The following is a 22,877-nucleotide window of genomic DNA, read 5'->3' as shown; positions in this document are numbered from 1 at the left end:
GTGAAAACACACACACACACACACAGACACTAGTTCTTTGCTAGTTTTATATATCTCGAACATTCCATGAAAGCAAAGCACTGAGAGACATAAGTGCACATAACTACAGTGAACAGCTCAATGAATTTTCCAGAGATCACACACACACAGACACACAGACACACAGACACACACACACACACACACACACACACGTGTGTGTGTGTGTGGCCAACACCTACATCACAGAAGCAGATACCAGAATAGTTTCAAATCTCCCCAGGGCTTCCTGTCTATCACAGCACTCACCACCTTTCACGCTTTCAATGGCTCCAGTCAACTGGCTGCACAATGTATGTGAAGAACTGTAGCATATGGCCCTTCAAGTATGGCTTCCTTCATTCAACACTTACAACAAGGGAATTCAGCACCCTGAATCAATTGTATGAACCAAAATATGTAACTGGAACTAAAAGTATTGAGTATCTTGAATCAAGAGAACCTCTGAAGCAAAAATAAATGAGACACAGATCTATACTCAAAGGCAAAATGCTTCACTTGCTTGCCTTTATTAACAGAAAAAAATAATAGGGTGATGTATTAAGCCTCCAAAAAGTCTCACAAAGAGGATAACTAACAAAGTAGAAAGATGGATTTGATGGAGATTTTAAAAACAGGATAAAAAGATAGGCAGGATGAGTAAAGCCAAAATTTGATTCTCTGAGAAGATAGATGAGTAAACCTCTCACAGATTTGACTGAAAATAAAATAGAAAGATCATAGAATGCAGGAAATTGATTATGATAATACAGTACTATGTGAATCCCAATGGCGAATACAAGCAGCAAATGGCCTGGCTGATTCAGAGGGACAATCAACAGGGATGGCCATGGGGAACATCCCTACAGTCCCAGTTTGTCTAGAGACTGAGACAGGAAGATCACTTGAACGCAGGAGTTAAAAGACAGCCTAGGAAACAAAATGAGACTCTATCTCAAAAAACAACAGTAAGCCCCAATATTCTAAAGTATAATCATCAACTAAGTATAAAATCAATTGCACATAGTTTGTTTTCAGCAACACTGGGTAGTTGGAGGCTCACAAGTTAGAAGACCTTGGGGCTGGATGCTTGCATACATGAATGCCAGTACAGCTTCAAAGAGATGATATCCAAGTCCCAGGGATGGAGAACTCTGTCTTGTCATCTGTCTTTCTAAGTCTGTGGTCTGGGGAAAGTCATTCCATTTGCCCGTGGTTGAAGAGAGACCAAGGAAGAGTGGAGCATCAGGACATGTGGAAATTAGCAAACATGCAAATCACATGAAATGAAAACTTGACAACTCATAAAGAGAATTTAATTTACCTCATGAATATATGTAATAGTTCTGAATAAAATGAGTTAATTAAATCTAGTAGGATTTTACCGGAATAATGGGCTATGGTCAAGTAGGGTTTAATTCTATGAATGTAAGGATTCTTTAGTAATTAGACGTCTGGTACCTTAATTATATGAGCAAATTAAAGGAAGCTAAAACATGATTTTTATTGGCTTTAACTTATAAAACTCAGAAATTGCTTCTACTTTTTCTCAAATACCACCAAAAAGTAATAAAATGAGACCACTTGAAAATAAAAATAATCTCAATTGTCTTAAGGATGCAAAATTCTGTAAGATCTACAAATCAGGAGTGAAATTCACAGCGAGGAACTATATAAAACAAATCAAATGAAAACAGTCTGAAATTTTACAAAAGCTAGATGAAAATTTTTTAAGAGGAGGATATACTAAGCCAACACTGTTTAATCCCAGCACTCAGAAGACAGAGGCAGGAGGATCTCTGTGAATTCAAGGTACCTGTTCTACAAGAGTTAGTTCCAGGACAAACTCCAAAAGCTACAGAGAAACCCTATCATGAAAGAAAATAAAAAGGAGGCTATACTAATAAAAATAATAGTAAGAGAAATAGCGATATATAGATAGATGATAGATAGATAGATAGATAGATAGATAGATAGATAGATAGATGATAGATAGATAGATAGATAGATAGATAGATAGATAGATAGATAGAGAGAGAGATAGAGAGATGAGAGATGGATTGAAAGAAATCTCAAAACAACTGAAAAAAAGAAACAGAAGTTTACTTAAGGAGGAAAATGGCCAGGCAAAAGAAACAAACATGTTTGGGAGTAAAAGCTGTGAACACAGACCACAGTAGGTGCGCCCAAGACAGAGTAATGCAGACAGCTACCACAGAGTCAGCCAACGAGTCCTGACCACTCAGCCTGCCTCTTGATTTCATTCTGAGACTCTCCCAAAGCAGCATCAGATGTTCAGACTCTGTGATACTTAACTGTGATTATCAGTTTGTGTGGATTAAAAAGCATCCAGGGAATTAATGAGGCATGCCTTTGAGTGTATTTATAAGGGCACTTCCAGAGAGGACTAAGTTGCAGGGTATTTCACATTCAGACCATAATACTGAGTAAATCAAGCCACACAGGGAGTATGCATAAAATTAGTGAGCTCTATATAAATGTTTTCAGAGCCCTGAGAGTGTACAGTGGAAAGGGAAGAACATCCAAAGTGATCATTTAAGTTTAGACTGAAGAATGGCTAAATCTTGGGCTGACAAAACAGGCGTCATACCCTAAAGAGACAAAGCAGCCTATCAAAAACTCGGGTGTGAAAAGCTGTGATTTTTCTGGGGAAGGGCAAGTAGTTCACTTAAGTGACACTGGGTAACTGAAAAGTTATGGCTAGAAATTGGGGAAAAGAACCAGGAGTGGTGGTGTATGCCTCTACTCTTAGCACTTGGGAGGCAGAGGCAGGCAGATCTCTGTGAGTTCGAGGCCCTCCCAGACTAGATAGTTCCAGAGCTGCCAGCACTGCATAGTGAGACTCTCTCTCAAAAAAGAAAAAGAAAGAAAGAAGGGAAGGGAGGGAGGGAGAGAAAGAGGAAAAGAAGGAAGGAGAGAGCAAGGGAGCGAGGGAGAAAGAAAGAAATAGAAAAGAAAAAAGAAACTGATGGAAGGATTAGAAGGGAGGCAGGCCAAGAAGAATGGTGGCTATCCGTGAGCAAGAGGAGGCAGCAGTAAGAATGAAAGACAAAGAAAACTAGGTAGATTAAGATAGAATCTAGAAGACAATGTATTTATTCCCCTAATATTTGAATACATGAATCCCCAAGCTGTAATCCTACACATCATTAAGAAAACCCCCACAAGGTTTTACCTGAAAAAAAAAGGTCTATCATGGGGGCTGGAAATCTCATAATTCATTAAGAGTAATTTTTACCGCATCCTCAGATATATGACTAGGATCTGAAAGACTGGGCACTGCATTTGTATGCATAGGCAAGCAACTTGATCATCAAAATGTTTTGGATGAAATACTAAATAAGGAAATGGTACAATTTGATCTTTAGAGTGTAAGATAACGAACCCAGTGTTTCTTCATTCATGAACATGAACACGGCTGCCATAAGCTATGTTCACGTATGATCTTACCTTTCGCTGTATGGACCCCATTCGTGCTGATTTCACATCTACAGACTGGTATGTGAGCCACAGGCCTGTATCCACATGTTGTATATAGCAAATGGAGTCTCCGTATTTGATTTCTGAGGTTCCCATGCCATCAACTTCTTTTCTCACCCCTACATCCAATTTTTCCTATGTATAAAAAGAGAATGGCATATTTTAAAAAATGAGTCTATATCAATAGAATCTTGTAAAAACAAGCCTTGAAGTTTTCAGTTTTCTTGAGTTCCCCAAAACAATGGCAATAGCTACATATTATTCTTTTAAGATTTATTTTATTTTTAATAATTTGTGTATATGTTCATCTGGGGGGTTGTGCAAGTATCTCTGGAGAGCAGAAGTGGGAATCAGAGAGCCAGGATCTGGAGTTAGAGGTGGTTATGAGGCCCCTGACTGTGTGCTGGAAACCAAACTCAGGTCCTCTGGAAGAGCAGCCTGTGCTCGTAACTGCTGAGCCATCTTTCTAGCCCAGGACTCAGTTTTAACATCTATAAATAAAAGTATCTTCTGATAGGATCAGAAAAAAAAATGAGACAACACTTGAAAAGCTTTAAACATATCTGGAATTTAAAAAAAAATCCCTTCAGTTTGCCTGAATGACACTGGACACAACTGTGAGGATGCTGATGTTAATGAGGCCATTAGTAATAACTGAATTTTATTTCTCTTGAACCAATCAAAGCTGTAGTTTGAGTGCCTGCAATTTTCAAAGTGGACTGTAGAATTTTGTGTTACTAAGGAGAGCTGAGATTCAGGAATGAACTAGGTCAAAATCTTCAATCTTCTTGTTTTGAAGGTATGCGTGTGTGTATGTGTGTTTGCACGCACGCACATGTGTACGTGTATGTGCACACATGTAAATGTGCATAGAACCAAGGTGCTCTGAAGGTCAGAACAGAAAAAAAGGTAAAAGATCCCTTGGAGTTACAGGCATCTGTGGGCCACCTGATGTGGGTGCTGGGATCTGAATTCCCACCATCTGCAAAATCAATAAGCACTATGTTTTTTGCTGTTCATTTTACCTGCATATGTCTGTGTACTATGTGCCATCCCCGGCATCCACGGAGCCCAGATGTAGGCACTAGCTCCATGTCACTGGAGTTACAGACAGTTGTAAGCCACCATGAGGATACTGGGAATCAAACCCGCATTCTCTGAAAAAGCAGTCAGTGCCCTAAACACAGAGGCCATCTCTCTAGCATTATGAATATTTCTTAAAATAACAGTCTCAAAGCTAAGTGAATTCTTTCCTGTTTCTCATCCATGCCTCCCCTGAACAACTATCCTCAAGATATGTTCCTTTTAGGTCTTTGGTTATTTGACTTTTGAAACTGTGTTTGTGTGTGCTCACATGTGTGGACATGTGTTCACACGTGTATAGGTGTGCTTGCTTGTGGAAGGCAGAGGATAACCTTGAGTATCATTTCCCAGACACTGACCCCCATTTATTCTTTGAGACGGGGTATCACACTGGTGACATTTAACAAGGAGGTTGGGCTGGCTGGGCAGCAAGCCCCAGCGATTTGCCCATCTCTGCCTTTCTAATGCTGGGATTACAAACGTGTCACCACACCCAGATTTTATTTCCATGGGTTCTGGGAATTATCATTTTTCATATTGCAAGGTTAGCACTGAACTGACTAAGCCGTTCAGTACATAAATGTGTATCGAAGAATCGTTTAAAATTATGTAAGTTTTGAGTTTTGTTTTATCTAAAGGAGTCATTCAAAACAAAACAAAAAGTGAAGACTGACCAAGTACAGTAGCACACACCTATCATCTCAGTACTTGAGATCCAGGTGCAGAAGGATTGCTTCAACTCTAAAGCCAGCCTGCTCTACACAGCAGGGTCTGGGCTAGCCAAGGCTACATAGGGAGTCCCTGTTTCAAAAATCAACACAACAAGAAACAAAATGTCGCAGATTCTTCATGCCATCTGATTTTTCTTTCTTTTTTTGTAGTGATAATTAATGGCCCTTTAATGACCCTAAAGCGAGTGAGTGAGTGGATAAACTTTGAATTGAAATGAGCTTCAATTATCAATACAGAAAGGTCAAAGCCGCCTCAAAAGCATACAATTATCAACTAAGTCAAATGAACTATTATGCAAATAACTTGGAACAGTCGTCTAAGAATCAGCAATAAAACAGATATACTCTTGTAATTTCATTCTATCAGATGAGAGAGAGCGCTAATCTACTTACGCCAACCCTGTCAATGGGAAAATTAAATTCTGGAAAATATAACAATGTAATTATCTCTTCAAAAGAAAACAATGAGGCCCTAAACATTTTTTTCTTTTATCCGGGAAATGAGTTTATAGCCTAATTATTTGTGTTTTCAGAAGTCCTGCACCCATTAGCTGTGTGGTGGGGCTTTGTTAGATTTCTATTGCAATGGGCCACAGTCACCATGAAGGTTTAAATGACGAGACTTCCCACGGGCTGTGTTCTGGTAGTTGTATTGACCCTTGAGTCAGGTAAGAACTTTCTGAAGTAACGGGAAACAAAGGAAACAGCAGGATCATAGCTGTTAATTCCTTCCTTTATTTCCTATGCCTCAGGCTTAGGAGAAATTCAGATGAAAATAATCAGGCATTCTCATGTAGGATCTGGGCTGGATATCTCTAGGCTTTTGGATTCGGTCAAAGGATTGAAACAGAGCTCACAGGGATTTGAAAAAGTATCAAGGTATGTTTAATCACAGTGACGACAGATCTGTGTGGAAGGAATGAGCACATGAGTCTGTACTGTCTGTGGAGGCCAGAGAGGGTGTGGCCCTCCCAGAGATGCAGTGAGAGGCAGCTGGTAGCCTCCCTGTGTGGATGGGTTCTGGGAACTGACCTCCTGGACTCTATAAGAGAAATGCAGGTTCTTAGCTGCTGAGCGATCTCTCTGAACCAAGGAGCTTCTGTTTTCATGAGACTAGGGGAACAGTTGAGAATTCTCTATACTGATCACTGACAGATCATGTCTATGTGAATCCCCCTTTCCACAATGCATATGACTTTAATCACAAGCATGCCCAACTATGCACAGACCTAAGATGGAAAATAGAAGACTGTCCGTAAAACTTCATTTGGGAACACAGTTTGCTTTATTGCAAAACTTATCTAGGCTGGGCTGACCTTTCTATCCTCCTAGGTTTGAACAGACTCTAAGTTTAATGGTTGTTAATGTGAGAATAAATTTATCCCACCACCCAGAGGGAGGTATGGCTACAGCTCACTAGAGGTAGAGGTCCCAGGTTGCTAATGAGTTGCTGGCTGCATTGTCAGAAGGGGATGTGCATACATAGTATTTCCAGGTAAAGATCCAGGCTTCCCAGTGCATTATTGGAAGGAGGGTGTGTGTCCACCAAACCCAGCAGAGTCTTAGGTTGCGAAGCCATCCTCTATGCTTACCTGCCTCGGGTGTGTTGACCAACAATAAGCAGAGAGTATTGGGATTCAAGAAGAGGACAAAGAGTAAAAGCTTCCAACAGAACATAAGCCTACATTATTACAAGTGAGGTAAGCAGATTAGACAAGTGATAGCCACGCAGAAACTCCATACTGGCTTCCCTTCCACAAATCAAGGGCTTTTGTTTTTTTTTTTTCTCCTTGAATGTAAAATATCATTTTTCTATTGAGTTACTATGCTTTAGAAAATTGAGATTAGTAGCACAAGTCTTCCCATTGGTAACTATTAGAATATTTGGAAAAGTCAGAAAAGCAGGGAAGGACTGGACAGTAGAACTCTAGAAAGACAGGCAACACTAAGCCTGGCTCATGGATCCCAGTCTTCTCCTCAGGGCACACCTGGCCCTATAAAGACCACTGGGGCAAAAGGAGACAAAGCTCTGTGGCTTAAGGTATCAAAATAAACCCACTCAGATGCAGAGGGATCCAAACCACGTACAGAAACCCATCCGAATTCTTGTCAGCCAATAACTGCGCACACGGGGAGGACGTCAGGAATAATGACAGAGGGTGGGACTGAGAGAACTGGGGCAGAAACATAAAAACTGTTCACTGCCAAAGGCAGAAGCAGGTTTCAGTCTCACAGGGTTACCTGCCTGCAAAACTGAAGTAAGTGTTCAGCAGAAAAGGAAAAGCAAAATTCAGTCTCCACGCTGTAACATTTCTGATATCCATTATAATGTCAAAGTAAATGTCAAAGGAAGGGAAGTGTGTATGTGAGGAAACCATGTGAATGTGGATCCTAGTCATACAGCCAGAAGACAAAGACCTTAAGGCAATGTTTTATGTTTCCATTTTCATGTCTGTGAAGTGCGTATATGCATGTTTTTACGTGTGTGAGCACATGTGTAGGTATGCTTACCTGTGTGTTCTTGTGCATGCGGTAGCCCATGTTTGATGCTTGGAATTACTCTTACTGTCTTTTCACCTGACTCACTGAGGCAGAGTCTCTCAAGAAAAGCTAGAGCACACTGATAAGACTACTCTCCACAGCCCCCGTGCTCTGGGGATCTCTGTCTCTGTCTTCCAAGCCTGGAACCCATAAGGCATTTACACAGGTTCTGGGGACCCAAATTCTGACTCTCATATCTCTGCAGCAAACATTTTAACCACGGAGCCATGTCTCTATCCACTAAAGAATCTATTACACATATAAAATGTATTTAAATGCCCAGGAAAATCCTCTACACACACAAGGAATACACAGATAGGTGAGCTCTGCCAGAAAATGCAATGTATATTTAAATACAGAGAAAGAGAGAGAGAGACAGAGAGAGGACTGATAGCAATAATCAGAATATTGGATTAGCTGGATATCACTGGAACTGGAAGGCAAAAAGTTAATGAAATTGAAATAATATTAACAGGAATATCTAATCTGAGAACCACATGGATACCAAAAGTGCTCTAGCTGCCAGGCTTAGTGGCTCATACCGGTAATTTTAGCAGCTGGATGCTGGGACAAGGGGAATGCACGAGTTTGAGGCCAGCTTGGGATGCACAGTAAGCTTGAGGCAAGTCTTGGGGTTCAGAGCAAGACCCCATCTTATTTAAAGCAAACCAAAACAAAAATAAAATATACTCAAGGTAATACTCTGCTGTTAAATAGAAACTTCCTTCAAAATGCAACACAGTTAGTTTAATTCATTTACCTAGCATACCCATCAGGAATACAGCCAGTCAAGAAACACTGAGATCATTGCTGGCATATCATCTTGGTGTTCATTCATTCATAAGTGAAATTTGTGTCCATTTTGAGATCTTGGGGGACTATCAACTCTCAAGAAATATTTTTAGCCCATTATTGTGCAGCCATTGCCTTCTTCTCTTTTTATTTATATATCGTCATGACTACTGTCTTCCATTATCAATCAGCGTGCTAACTATTGAAATTACCAGTAATTATTCTGTATCCTCAGAATCTTATCATTGTCTGCGAATGTGAAACTCTTTTAAAGAATATTTTTATTCATAATTATGTACATATGTGTGTACATGTGGGTGTGTGCACCTAAATGCAGGTACAATGAAAGTCAGAAGAGGGCATCAGATCCCCTGAAACCGTAGTAACAGATGGTTGTGAGCTGCCCAATGTGAGTTCTGGGAATGGAGCTCCTGGCCTCTGCAAGAGCATCATGATCTCTCAAATGCTGACATATCTGTCCAGCTACACAAAAGGCCAGTTGTCAACAGTAATTTGATAAATGAATGAATTAAACAAGAACTATATTTTCTTTCACATGTCCCACAGAAAATGTGCCAGCAAACTACTACTGAAATAATTCCATTTAGAAGATAGCTTTCAAGTATAAAATAATGCCCCCAAATGGGCATGTTAATCTGGCTTCTCATGAAGTGGAAACTATTTCTAAGCCAACTATGGCCTGAGTAAGTGATACACAGGCACTGTGGTCGCCAAGATAGACTCGTGAGCACACCAAAACCAGTGCTGTAGAATTGCTGTCTGGACTCTTCTAGCATTGGCTGATGTCAATCATTCTTACCCTGTGCAACTGCCGGATAACTAACCAATGGGGTGGGGGAATTGACAGGCTCCTAATCTTGAATAATGACAATCTTGCTCATTTTAAATCATACGTTATTAATAATATCTAGCTACATACCCATCTCCTCAAGACAAACAGTGGTGAAAGTTAAGAAAAACTAAAAGGTCAAAGAGAATGTGAGGCTTTGGAAGCAGGTAGCAGGTAGGCGTGTCTGCCGCCAAGCCAGATGACCTGAGTTTTAAACCTGGGATTCACATGGTGGAGAGAGAGAAGCAACTCCTCCAAGTTGTCCTCTGACTGCCACATGAGCTCTGTGACACATGTGCTTGCCTCCCTCCACACAGGAATAAATAAATAGCAAGCAAACGAACGAACACTTTTTTTTAAAGATATAGATGACTTAATGTGTTTCCTTATGATATTATAATAAGATGGAAATGGTCACTGGGAAATGTATCTCAAAATCATCCCATTAGCCCAGCTGCACTGTGGGTGTCTCATTTCCTTAGCCAGTCCTCGGATACCAGCAGACAAACCTACACATTAAGTCCTTGAACATGCAGGTATCCTGCTTCCGCTTCTCTGGCTGGACCCCGACTGAGATACTTCTCATGGCCACTGAAGGTCTCAGGCCATTCACTCTCATGATGAATGCTATTGAACAGGACTGGCATAGTTGTAACCAAACGTCTCCTAGGAAAACCATCATCTCCACTGTTTTTCATTCTTTCGTCAGCTCCTCTTTAGAGAAGGATGCTATATGCAGCTCCTTTGAATTTAATCTAAGTACTAGCAAAGTTCATCTCCATGTTAGCTTTGAGATTGGATTGGTGTTTTCTATTATTAATTTTTTAGTTACCATGCAAAAGTACTAGGTTTCATTAAGACACTCTCTCTCTCCCTCTCTCCCTTCCTCCTTCCCTCCCTCCTCCCCCCCACACCTTGTTCTCATCCTTTTCCATATTCAATGTCCCACTTGTTATACTCTGTCCCTTTCTTGATAATTTTGTATAGCTGTTTTTATGAGAAAATCATGCAAAAATTCTACTTTTTAGATATTGAATCACTTTGAAATGCAGACAATGCCAGGAGAATGATCTCTCTTCTCTATTAGTTTTATCACAGAGGCTTAGGGCTGGATCTTCCACAGAACTTAACAAGGCCTCCGTTTCTACAACTGCCTGATGAAGATTGAAAATAATCTCTAAATTATCTCTAGCCACAGATTTGTAATATCTTAATTGACACAGCACACCAAATGCAGAAGGCAGGCTAAATGGCACACTATAAACTGTTACACTTAACTCTTATTTTCTTTGTGTGTGGGTGGATGCTTTATAGGCTGGATGGAGATGTAGCTCGGTAGAGAGGCTGCTTTTTCAGCATGCATAAAGCCCTTGGCTGGCTCCCTTGCAGCAAACACATATACCAGGAAGGGTGATGCATGCCTATATTGCCAGCACTTGGGAACCAGGGTGGGAGGATCAGAAGTTCAAGGTCATCCTCAAACACGTAGCAAGTCTGAGGCAAGATGAAGAAGAGTGGCAAGGGTGGGAAGGAGAGAGGGAGGGAGCTTTAAAACTTCTATTTTCCGAACCAAAAATAAAAATCTTAAATAAAATAATACACAAAGGATCTCAGCCTGGAAATGTTTCCATCTATTTTTGCCCTCATCTCCAGTCCTTTTAATGGCATTGCCAGTCTCATTTGGGGCTGTCATCCTATCACCTCAAAGGCAAAAGGCTTCTATTCGTGGCACACGAGGGAGGGAAAGCTGGGAGTTCACCTACCAAGGAATATGTCAGTGGCATTTTAAGCTACATGAAAATTACACCGGTGTACAATACATACGTACCTGGCAGGGCCTACATTGTGATTAAAACTGACATCTAAAGACATCGGTAAGAGCCAGTTAAAAGTTCCAGGGGTAGAAAATATGCCTTAAAGACCTCCAGGTGCGATCTGCATTCTTCATTATGCTGACTGCTTTCCTTAACGGAGAGCCCATGCCACTTACCTTCTAAAGCATATACCACCTGATGCAACTGCTTCTGAATACCCGGGGCTGTCAGCAACTGGTGTATTTTTCTGACAATTCCCGAACTTGAGATTGGCTATTGAACATTCACATCAGTTTCACGGGCACCCCTGCGACAACCCCCCCAAAATAAGTCTTTCCTGTCAACTAGGAGCATGGGCTTTATTTCTGTTGCTGTTATTGTTTGTTTTGTTTTGTTTTGTTTTTGTACCACCACTTTTAAAAACCCTTGTCACTTATGAATGTTAAGAAAGCATGACCTTCCTGATCTGTAAGTTTTGAGAACATAACTATAGTCTGGCCTTGGGGTGATGGCCTTCAAGCTCAGCTCTTCCTGGGAAGACTGAGGCAGGAAGACTGCAACCGCGATGTCTCTCTCCATTTAGAGAAGTTCGAGGACAGCCAGGGAAATTTATTGACATCCTTTCTCAAAATTAAACATTAGAAGAGTCCTGGGGATGTGATGGAGCCCAATGGCAGAGCTTAGCATGACCAAGGAAGACCATCTCAACCAGAATCACTGTAGGGACCACTGAGGTAGACTTGAAGCTTCTGGTCGTGCTTGGGATGGAAGCCAGGGCCTCATGCACACTGGGGTAATGCTCCATCCCCCAAGCTATGTAACTGGCAGAGCTATGAACCCAGTCCTCTTTACATCTTCGTTTTGTGAGATAGGATCTTACAAACTCGACCAGACCGACCTGTGCTCCTCTCTCCTCAGTAGCTGAAAAATGGGCCTGAGCCACCAGGTCAGACTCGGGGTTGATTTTCATTTTAGAATTCATAAAGCTGAAGATATTAAGAGAGTCTACAGTTGAAGTCCATCATTTCCTCTCACCGAGAAAAGCTTGCTGTCGTTAACAGAAACAGAGAAACGGTATCTGTCAAGTCACTGAGGCACGGCAGACCTGAAGCCTACCTGAGTCAGAGACATTAAGAAGGGATTTTTTTTATTTTTATTTTTTCCCATGATATTTATTGAGCTCTACATTTTTCTCTGCTCCGCTCCCTGCCTCTCCTTCCTCCCCTCCCCCGAAGTCCTCCTCCTCCCCCGAAGTCCCCATGCTCCCAATTTACTCAGGAGATCATCCAGAAGGGAAGTGCTCATTTTTCCTACTGAAAAAAAAAAAAAAGGAAAAGTGCAACATACATTCCGTATATATCACTGACACATGGAGAAAAAACAATCTCACGTCATGCATGTGCATGTAGGGAAAGAGGAGCTTGAGAGATTGCTCGGGTGGTAAAGAACTCGCCTTGCAAGCTTGCCTGAGTTCTAGCCTCAGAGCCCACATGAGAAGAGCTAGCAAACACTCTACTTTCCAGCCCTGGGAATGAAAACGGGTGGATCCCTGGGGCTCACTGACCGGCCGGTCTAGCTTAGTCGGGAAACAGGCCAGTGAGACATCCTGTTTCTTCCTGTGTGTCTTCATGTGTGTTCACATATATGTATTTGTGTGTGAGCTCACCATGTATTTTAAAAATACAGATCTGGAACCAAATTATCACTAATAAAGGAAAGAATAAAACTATATTCCACTTTCTCTAAAATTTGATAATATGACCACTCTAATTTTATTTTTGTTTCCATTGGTTTAATGTGTCTTTATTATATAATAGCAGTTAGTTCTGGAAGCATAAATGAATTTTAATTTCATTAGGCTTCTTTCCAATTAAAATGTGGTATTTTAAACATTACAATCAACACTATTAGCATCTTTAATTTTTTTCACAGTCTATGTGTGGGGAATGTATTTTATATGTGTGTTTCTGTGACATTTATTTTTTCCTGGGATTCCCATTTTTATATTGTAATTTATTTTAAATAAAGCTAAATTATCAAGATAGCATTCACTCCTGGTACCATTGATATACTTATAATACCAGTGCTGCGAAGGCTAAGGCACAAAGTCTGAGTCTGAGGACAACCTGGATTAAATACTGAATCTCAAGTCAGTCTGGTGTATAGAGAGTCCCTGTCTCAGAGAAACTTATGTAAACATAGCACAGTAATTTATGTGCATCAAAAAAGCACATAAGTGAACTTAATTTCTTAAATATCAGAAACATCTATTTTTAGAAATATTTTCTACCAATCAAAATTACATAAAACGTTTAAAAATTATACCAATTTAGTCTTTTACTACAATAACACCTGAATATGTGCATGCCCCTGAGTGCTTTTCTTAGACAAAATTTTCATTCTAATTGTAGCTCTATTTTCCACACAGTTACCAATTAATTCTGAAAATCTATCATCTATATTTAAAATTAAAACTATGAAGGTGAGACTGGAGAGATGGCTTGGCAGTTAAGATCACTTACTCCTCTCGCGGAGGACCCGAGTTCAGTTCCCAGCCTCCACAGCAGGTGGTTTACAACTGCCTGAAACTCCAGGGACCCCAATGCCCTCTTCTGGCCTCTATGAGCAGCCCACACATTTGTGCATATATGCAAATACTCATAAATGAAAGTAAATCTTTTAAAAACATACAGTGGACAGAGTTCTGTTTATTCTAGCAGGACTGCCAAAATTTCATTATAGAAAGAATGTTGTAGTGCAAGACATTTATTATACAGTAGTTAAGCCCAACAAGTATATAATTATATCTGTTTACTATCAACATTTCTTAAAAGTTTCAATAAAGGGATGGGGTTACTTTTGGATGACAGATTGCAAATTGTCTTAATTTATCCCGCAGTGCATTACTGAATTCTCTTTTTAATTTTTTTCCATTTGTTGACTTAGTGCATATGTACACAGGTGGATGTGTGCCTGGGTGTGTGTGTGCCTGGGTGTGTGTGTGCCTGGGTGTGTGTGTGCATGGGTGTGTGTGTACATGGGTGTGTGTGCATAGGTGTGTGTGTGCATGGGTGTGTGTGTGCATGGGTGTGTGTGTGCATGGGTGTGTGTATGCATGAGTGTTTGTGTGCATGGGTATGTATGTGCACGGGTGGGTGTGTGCATGGGTGGGTGTGTGCAAGGGAAGCAGAGGACAATCTATGAGCACTGTTTCTTTCCTTCCAACATGTGGGTCCAGAGGATCAAACCCAGGCCATCAGGCAGGGAGCCAACACCTTTACCTGCTGAGCCCTGCTGTTGGACCCTCTCTTCTAAATGTGCTATGGTAGCTATGTATACACTATGTAATAGAAAGGGTAATTTTTAGAAGAAGTAACACAGGCAATTGTCTCGACCTCTTAGAAAAATCTATTACCTGACCTGCCAGTAATATTTAAAATTTATTGACATTTTTAAAATTAAGCATCTTCTGGAACCCAGCTCCACTGTTTGTCACTTTCTCCTCGTGTGTGGTAGCCACTGAGAATTGCATGCAAAGAGCCTGTGTGGGAAAACAGGTTCTCAGCACCCATTAGGGTGGAGCAGTACTGAGGACATACATGGGAGTCAAGCAAAAACTGAGCTTCAGAGAAAGAGTTTGTCCTTGTCATGTTCAGACAATGGCCTCACTGCCTTCAGTGGAAATGGTGGCATTATTTGACTATCAGCTTCAGAATGGCTAATCTGCTTGCCCTTTCTCTGCCCCTAGGGCTGGGGATTACAGACATCTGCCACAACAAGGCTCAATACAAAAATCTCCCCCCCTCCACTCTTATTTTCTGATCACTTTAAGGTCTATGAACTTGAAAGATTAGCACACGTTCCTTCATAGCCTACAAAAAGATGCAGGCTTTGTATTTGTTTTATTTCCTGCAGGTCTATGATGATTAAGGCTGCATTAGAGATTTGGCACTTAAATTTCACAACTTACATCTTCAGTGTTTTTCACTATTTAATACCATGAAATACATGCATTTTGTCACATTCAATACTTTCATTTGCCTGGATATTATCCCAGTGTGTATTTCAGTCAAGCTCCTTTCTTGCCTTGGGATCATATTGTTCCAGTATTCCATAAGCCATTCTTTTTTCCCAATCTCTCCAAATAAAATCTCATACAGGTCTCTATCATGGCTTATATTTCATGATCCAAAGCCAAATTGTTTTCATTTTCAATTGCATTTTATTCTACTCATATATCCTGATAAAGCCAACACACTGGGTCGATCCTCTACCACATGTTAGGTTCTCTGATCTCCTTGCTCTCCATGGTCTTGGCTTCCTGTCTTTGTAAACATCTGCACTTGCAGTTCTTCCTGAAAAGTTTCTTATTTGTGTAAGGTTGGAGGGTGAATACAGCATCTTCTTGCTCATCAATCTTTCTTCCATCACCTTACTTTAATAAACACTATACATAAAAGAATATTTACCTTGTCACTGCTATATCTGTGTTTCCAGAAAATATTTTCTCGGTTTTTTTCTACTTCAAGAGAGCATCTATATAATCCATGTTATCCATGAATTCATGATCCTCCTGCCTACCCTTCCCTCAATATCCACCTGCTTCTGCCTCCCAAGTTTTGGAGTATCAGGTACATGTTATGGAATCTTGATTTCTCATTTTTAAAGCCTTAGAGGGGACAATGAAAGGCAATAATGGAGTGGGCGGAAAATATAGACTGGGTGGCAAAGGATGATTATGTTACATAAAAAAATGTTATAATGAAAGCTGTTATTTTGCATGCTAACTAAAAATTAATAATTCTAAAAAGAAATATATCCGTAACACAAAAAATCATTATGATTCTATTTCATAGGAGATGACAAAATCACTCCATGTTCCTCTCAGTTTCACCAGCTTTGGAGACAAGGATTTTGAATTTTAAATGTTATACTTTGGGAAATCTTCTCAATGTTTTCCAACGTAGTTGTGTGTAGTGTGTCTGTCTATATGTCTATCTGTGCATTTCTGTGTGTGCCCAATAGCAAGTGCATGTAGAAGCAGCCTTGGGTAGCATTCTCCAGGTTCTGCCCACTTTCTTTTTAGGCCTCTGAGACCTTGAGTTTATCAATTCAGCTAATCTGGCTGGCCAGCTGCCTTAGAGATCCACCCATCTCTGCCTCCCTAGTATTGAGGTTATCAGTGCAAGCCATTAAGGCCAATTTTAATGCATAATTGTGCTGCCAGTACATGGGAGGCCGAAACAGGAGAATAAACACAAGAAAGAGGTAAGTTTGGGCTGCATCCTGTCTTTGAACGAATACTACATACTAATCAAAGGGAAAATCCACCAAAAAGACACTGCAACTCCTAACATCTATGCACCAAATACAAGGGAACTCAAATTCAAAAAGAAACACTACCACAACTTAAATCACATACTGACCATCACACACTGATAGTGGGTGCCTTCAATACCCCAATCTCTTCAATAGACAGGTCACCCAGACAAAAACTAAAGAGAAAGGCTGGAGCTAACAGATGTTATAAACCAAATGGTCCTAACAGATACTTACAGAACATTTCTCCCAAACACAAAAGAATATACTTTCCTCTCATGGAACTTCTCCAAAGTTGACCACATATTTGGACACAAAGCATGTCTCAACATATAAAAGAAAATTCAAATAACACCCTGTAGCCTATCTGAGCGCTACAGAGTAAAGCTGAATATTAAAGCAGAAACAACAGAGAGCTTAAAACTCTGGAAAACTCTACTGAACTTAAAAAAGATTAGTCAGGAAAATTACTTTCTAGCATTAAATGAAATGAACACACATACCCAAACTTATGGGACACAATGAAAGCAGTGCTAACAGCCAAGTTCATAGCACTAAATGCCAACACACACACACACACACACACACACACACACACACACAAATGAACCCAAGAGCATCTTTGAGGGTTCTTTCTCTTATAATGTTGTGTCGTATATTTTCCTTTTTTATTCTACATTTTAAAGATTTTTATTCATATACCTTTTATTTTCTCACTCTCTTTTACCCTATTGGTCCTTAGCATATATGTTATGGCTTCCAGTCTAGTGTTTGCACAGGATTCCTGAACGTGCAAATCAGAGGGCTTCTGCTTCTATATCTGTTTCTTGTGCATCTCTATCTGCTTCTTGTGCTGTTTCGTGGGCTCTTCTTCTGTTTGTTTTGTCCTATTCTGATGTGTTAGCTTTTTTGTCTTGTTATATTTTATTATTATCCCTTAGAAGCCTGTTTGTTTTCTAATCAGAGATAGAAAGGGTGGATCTCAAAGGGAGGTGAGGAGGAGAGGAACTGGAAAGAAGAGAGGGAGGGGAAACCATAATCAGGATATACTATTGAGAAAAAGGCATCTTCAATAAAAGGAAAAAATATAAAATAAAAATTTATATTTAAAAAATACAAAAGAAAAGCAATCAAGAAGGAGATGGAGGGTGCGCTTTATCCGAAAATGAAACTCAGGAAGCCAGCAGGGTCTCTCGGCTCATTGCAGTGGTTTGAGAAACCAGTTTAATGAAAAGTTAGGAAGAGAAGCTGGGAATGAGAAGACTTTACATCAGTTCTTTCTATAATTTCAACATCAAAGAAACAGAACAGCGACCCGTGAACAGAAATTCCAAAATGACGCAGGCCATCTTACCTTGGAAGACCGGAAGGCAAATGCAGTTGATTTTACATCAGCCTTTTCTTTGTCCATGAGTAGGAGGTTCTTGTCTTCCATAAGGCTTAAGTATTTTCCTGTTGTGACATGCCGTAGTCGGAATGGCTGGCCCCATCTTATGTGACTTCCACTCCACCTGACCAAAAAACCAGAACTTGAGGCAACCACATCACCATGAGAGAAGCAGCTACTGACAACTACAAGTGTGAGTGTGTGCGTATGTGCGCGTGTGTGCATGTGCGCATGCATGCATGTGTGTGTGTGCATGCAATGCACATGTGTGGATAACCACTATAAATAGCTTGTACAGACATAAATGCTATATGCACAAACATCTCAGAACCAGGTGCAATAAAGGAGACAGACTGAGAAAACTGGAGGTGAAACTCACTACTTTTATACTTCAGAATTAGGGAAGAATTACTTTAATATGTAGCTATGATAGTTCCCTTACTTATATATTATAAAATGGCAGTTTAATTACATACATGTATATATTAGATGCATATCTAATACAATTTTACTTTTAAGCTTAATAATTATCAAAAGTATTACAATTTAGGTGGACTTAATCAGCTTTAAATTTATATAAAAAAATAATTGAAGTTTTTAATTATTAAACATTAAATATTATGAATACAGAAGTTTGGTGGTAGAGACTAACTAAACAATATATAAGAGTTTACAAGAACATCTTGTTGCTAAGCAGGAAGAAGGAAAACTTGGGCACTCACAAAATCACACCACCATGAAGTAAAATCTCTTGACTAACACAACTGAGAAAGAAGAATAATAAGCAACATTACCCATGAAAAAAGAATCCGAGTATTTTTAAGTAAATGAAGTAGATTATGAACTCAGCAATATTTTATTCTCACTTCAGTGTTTGGGAAGCAGTGATGAAGCCACTTTATTTTAAAATATCGCTTCTCTAGGCCGGTGGCACACACCTTTAGTCCCAGCACTCAGGAAGCAGAGACAGGCAGATCTCTAAATTCAAGGCTAGCCTGGTCTACAGAGCAACTTACAGGACAGCCAGGGCTACACAGAGAAGCCCTTTCTCAACAAACAAAACAAAAACATTGCTTCTTTTATACACAGGAAGTTGTTTTCCACCTATCCGTTTAAACAGATCAGCACAATATTAATCAATTCTAAAACTGCTGTACGGAACACCTGAGCAAAGTGACTGCAGACACTAAATTATTGCATTTATCATTAAATTAGGTAAATAGCTCACATTTAAAAAAATATATGTATATATATAGACACTGAATCTAGTAAAACAGCCCTTGGCTTCCGCTCAACGAGTCTGTATCCTACACCAATAATGTCCGCTGGAGTGCAATATTATAGGGAAAATCCATGGACAGCTTAGTGCATTTTGAATATAGACTAAGTCTTCCATTTATCTTTAAAAAGTACTTGACTGATATTTTAGTTTTGTCTAAAGCAGTTTAAAGCTATGCCTTTATCAGTGATGTCGTGTTCATTTAAATGAACGAAAAGTCACTCTTAAGATAACTTTTAAATTTACCAGAAATATGTGTACAAGTATGTCTATTCGAAATTCTTACTTCTATAATGAATACTGTCGTGATTTTTGCTACTATCCAGAATGTCCCACTCCAGTCAAGCTAGTTGCCAATAAAGTTCACGGTCTCTGCACATAACTACTGGATTCTTCATATTCAGGTGCACCTTTATAAGTTTAAACCTACAAAATTTCAGGCTTCAGGGGAGTGATGGGTTTGCAGATAACTTGTCCTGCTTCCAAATTTGACATAAATCTGTCCTGGTAACACTTTATGCCAGGAAGATACCAGGTGTAGGATAAGATGATATAACAAAGCAAAAGAGATTGAGGATAAAGGCAGGCTGTAGGAATGTATGAAATTAGACCATTCTTAGGTCTAGTGCCTAATAAATCAAGACAGACAGAAGATACAGAAAAAGATAAGAAGAACAAGGGTTTAGGCACCACATTCACTCTTCATGTTGCTTGCTGCTGGAGCTATTAACTGGACCATCTTACCCTGAATTAGAAGCCAAAGGCACTGACCACTCTGCACCCTCAGAACCTTAGGCTGGGTTTAGAAGTTCTACTTACGCGACTCTTAGGGTCTCTAGTCTCCAGAGGGAGCGCGCATGAACTGATACAGCACCACCTTCGTAATGAACTGTTCTGTTAACATAAAAAAAGAGTTGGAGTTTAACAGGTTTCATCCTGTGAACTCTGCCTTTTAAGCAAATTGAAAGAAAGCAGGTACAGAATAGGCTATGTATGGACAGTTAAAGATCTACTGTGAGGCAGGAGATAAGACAGCTGGAAATAAAAATAAGTGTAACAGTGACCAACATAAGCTCTTTCTCAATAAACATTTATTTAAACATATTTTCTCACCATCATTTCACTCAATAATATTAATAAATTTTTCCATAACTACCCTCTACAGGACAGATTTCTTTCATCAACTTTTGTCTGTGGAAGCACACACTTACCAGGTTAGGCATGGTTTTACATATTATTATTTAAATATATGTATGTAAATGTTCACAGATATATATTTGACTTTTATTATTTAAAATACTTCTGATAAATATAAGAAGACTGATTATTAGTATTTTAATACAATCATCTGCAATTTACACCAAATGGGCAATGTATGGCAAAATATAAACAGATTGTGAGAGATGGGTCAGTGGTTAAAAGTACTTGCTCTCCTTGCAGAGAACCTAAGTTTTGTTCCTAGGACCCATGCTGCATGGCTCACAACTGCCTGTAACTCCAGCTCCAGGTGAATCAATGCCCTCTTCCAGCACCCATAGGCACCCACACATGTATGCACATACACATAAATTCGTAAGTAGAAATAAATTCTTTAATATATAATGCACAAATATACATAAGCAAAAAAATTCAGAAAAGGTGCATCTCTGAATTGCATCACACACACTCAAATGCAAGCACTCCTAATAATTTAACATGTTATCTAGAGTCTTACACAAATTAGTCAAATCTGTCTCTGCGACCACCCTTCAATACTGCTGCAAGGAAGCTGAAGCCTGTGAACACACCTTACATCTTTTCCCAAGGATTCAGAGTCTTCTCTAGAGCACAGTCCTCATGATCCAACACACACAGGAAATTTCTCTCTCTAGCCTCCCCTCTACCTCGCTACCACCTGCCTCCTGTTGGCTCTCCTGGTGCTCCAGTCTCATCCCCAGCCCTGCAGCTTCTCCAATGACATGGATTTTGCTGTGCTGTGACTGTCAAATGACCTTCATGTCACCAAATCCAATAGAGAGTTCTTTTGAAGAAAAAACTGTGAGAACCCTTTCTTTCTGGGCCATATCATCCTGGCCTGCTTCTCCTCCTTATCCCCTTTGGTATCCCTTTTCTCTCTGTCTTTACTATGGAATTTCTCAAAGACACACGAAATTATATTAAATAAGCCTTTGCACACTGAGAACAAAAGGCCAACAATTATCAATGTAAGATCAGCTCAGCGTACCAGCTTCTAATTATCCCTCCACAGACAACCTGCAAAAATATTGATTTTTCAAATTTTCTAAATTGTCTCACAAAAACCTTTTCTTTCATTTCTAAATCCACCTCTAACAATATCTGCTTATTCAACTTAGATTTTTCTCAATAACATTTCAGCTATCCATGTTGCCCACTTCCTGTGATATCACAACCATCAGGAGGCACACAATGTCTGAATGTTCATTTCTTAAGATTGACCAGTAGGCTAAGGACCATCCTCAGCTGTGCACAGTGACAAGATCTGTAAACACTATCTACAGCACTGACTTTCCAATATGGCTTGAGGACAGTCATCACTCAAGAAACTATCAAAAATGCTATGCCAATGGACATAAAAGAGATGTGGAGTTAGCTCTTTTTCAAGTCTTCAGCTGAGCCCAAAGAGGAGCAAAAACTTAGACCCCATATGGGTACCTCCCATATATGGGTACCTCCATAGGTTAGGTATATCTTTGCTGCTGGAGCTGCCCCTACATTATAGGATATTTGCAGCAATCTTACCTTTATCAACTAAATGCCAAGAGCAGTCTCCCAGGCTGGCACAGGTAAAACTGTCTCTCACATTGCTTAATGTCCCTTGAGACAAAATCAGCCCAAGTACAGCACCACTGATGCAGGTGGATGAGTCTTAAACCTTAGTGAGTGAGAATTTTCATAAGATCCTCTTAAGATCCAAGCTGGCCTCATAGGTAGAGTTTCTGATTGAAGTCAAGGGGGAAATCCATGAATCTACATTTCTCATAAGTCCCTACATGAAGTATATTCTTCAGATTGACATTCTGAGAACTATGGGGCTGCACTTGTTATTTCAATGACATTGTTCTTAACCTTGGTTGTATAATAGTAGTATTTCAGCAGCTTTAGAAAAAGAGAAGCCAGCGACAACACTCAGGCTAACAAAACCAGTCTCCTGGTATATGTTTTAATAATAAATTAAAAGTAATCTAGACATTCAGCTTCTCTGTGTGTATATACACAAATAATAAATTAGATAAGTGATAGACAGACAGATGTGTAGGGAGATAAAGAGACAGATGGATAGAAAGATAGACAGACAGATGATAGAGTTTAGATTACTCTGTCTTTAATAAAAGTCTGTGCTCATTATAAAAAAAAGAACAGTGTATTAGTTTACTTTTGTTTTATGCATATGGGTGCTTTGCCAGCATATATACCTTACATCACATGTATTCCTGGTGTCCACAGAGGCCAGAAGAGGGCATCAGATCCTCTGGAACTATAGTAACAGGCAACTGTGAGCCATTATGTGGGTATTGAGAATTGAACCTGGGTCCTCTGTAGG

At 39.7% G+C, this 22,877-nt stretch overlaps 1 protein-coding gene across 1 annotated transcript in view; it reads right to left on the bottom strand.

Moving 5' to 3' along the window:
* The window catches only part of Ryr2 (ryanodine receptor 2), a 551,701-nt gene that overhangs the window by 270,288 nt on the left and 258,536 nt on the right, over positions 1-22,877 (bottom strand). The window contains exons 11-13 of the mRNA XM_050142326.1: positions 20,135-20,209; positions 18,004-18,160; positions 3,490-3,654 (exon numbers count right to left, since the gene is read on the bottom strand). Of these exons, the coding sequence (XP_049998283.1) occupies positions 3,490-3,654; positions 18,004-18,160; positions 20,135-20,209 (397 nt within the window). The remainder of the gene's footprint in view (positions 1-3,489; positions 3,655-18,003; positions 18,161-20,134; positions 20,210-22,877) is intronic.

Source organism: Alexandromys fortis, unplaced genomic scaffold, assembly GCF_014885135.2.
Source record: "Alexandromys fortis isolate MF-2015 unplaced genomic scaffold, M_Fortis_MF-2015_v1.1 scaffold_5, whole genome shotgun sequence".
Lineage (NCBI taxonomy): Eukaryota > Metazoa > Chordata > Mammalia > Rodentia > Cricetidae > Alexandromys > Alexandromys fortis.
The sequence above is the reverse complement of the archived record's forward strand: the minus strand, read 5'-3'. Positions and strand labels throughout refer to the sequence as shown.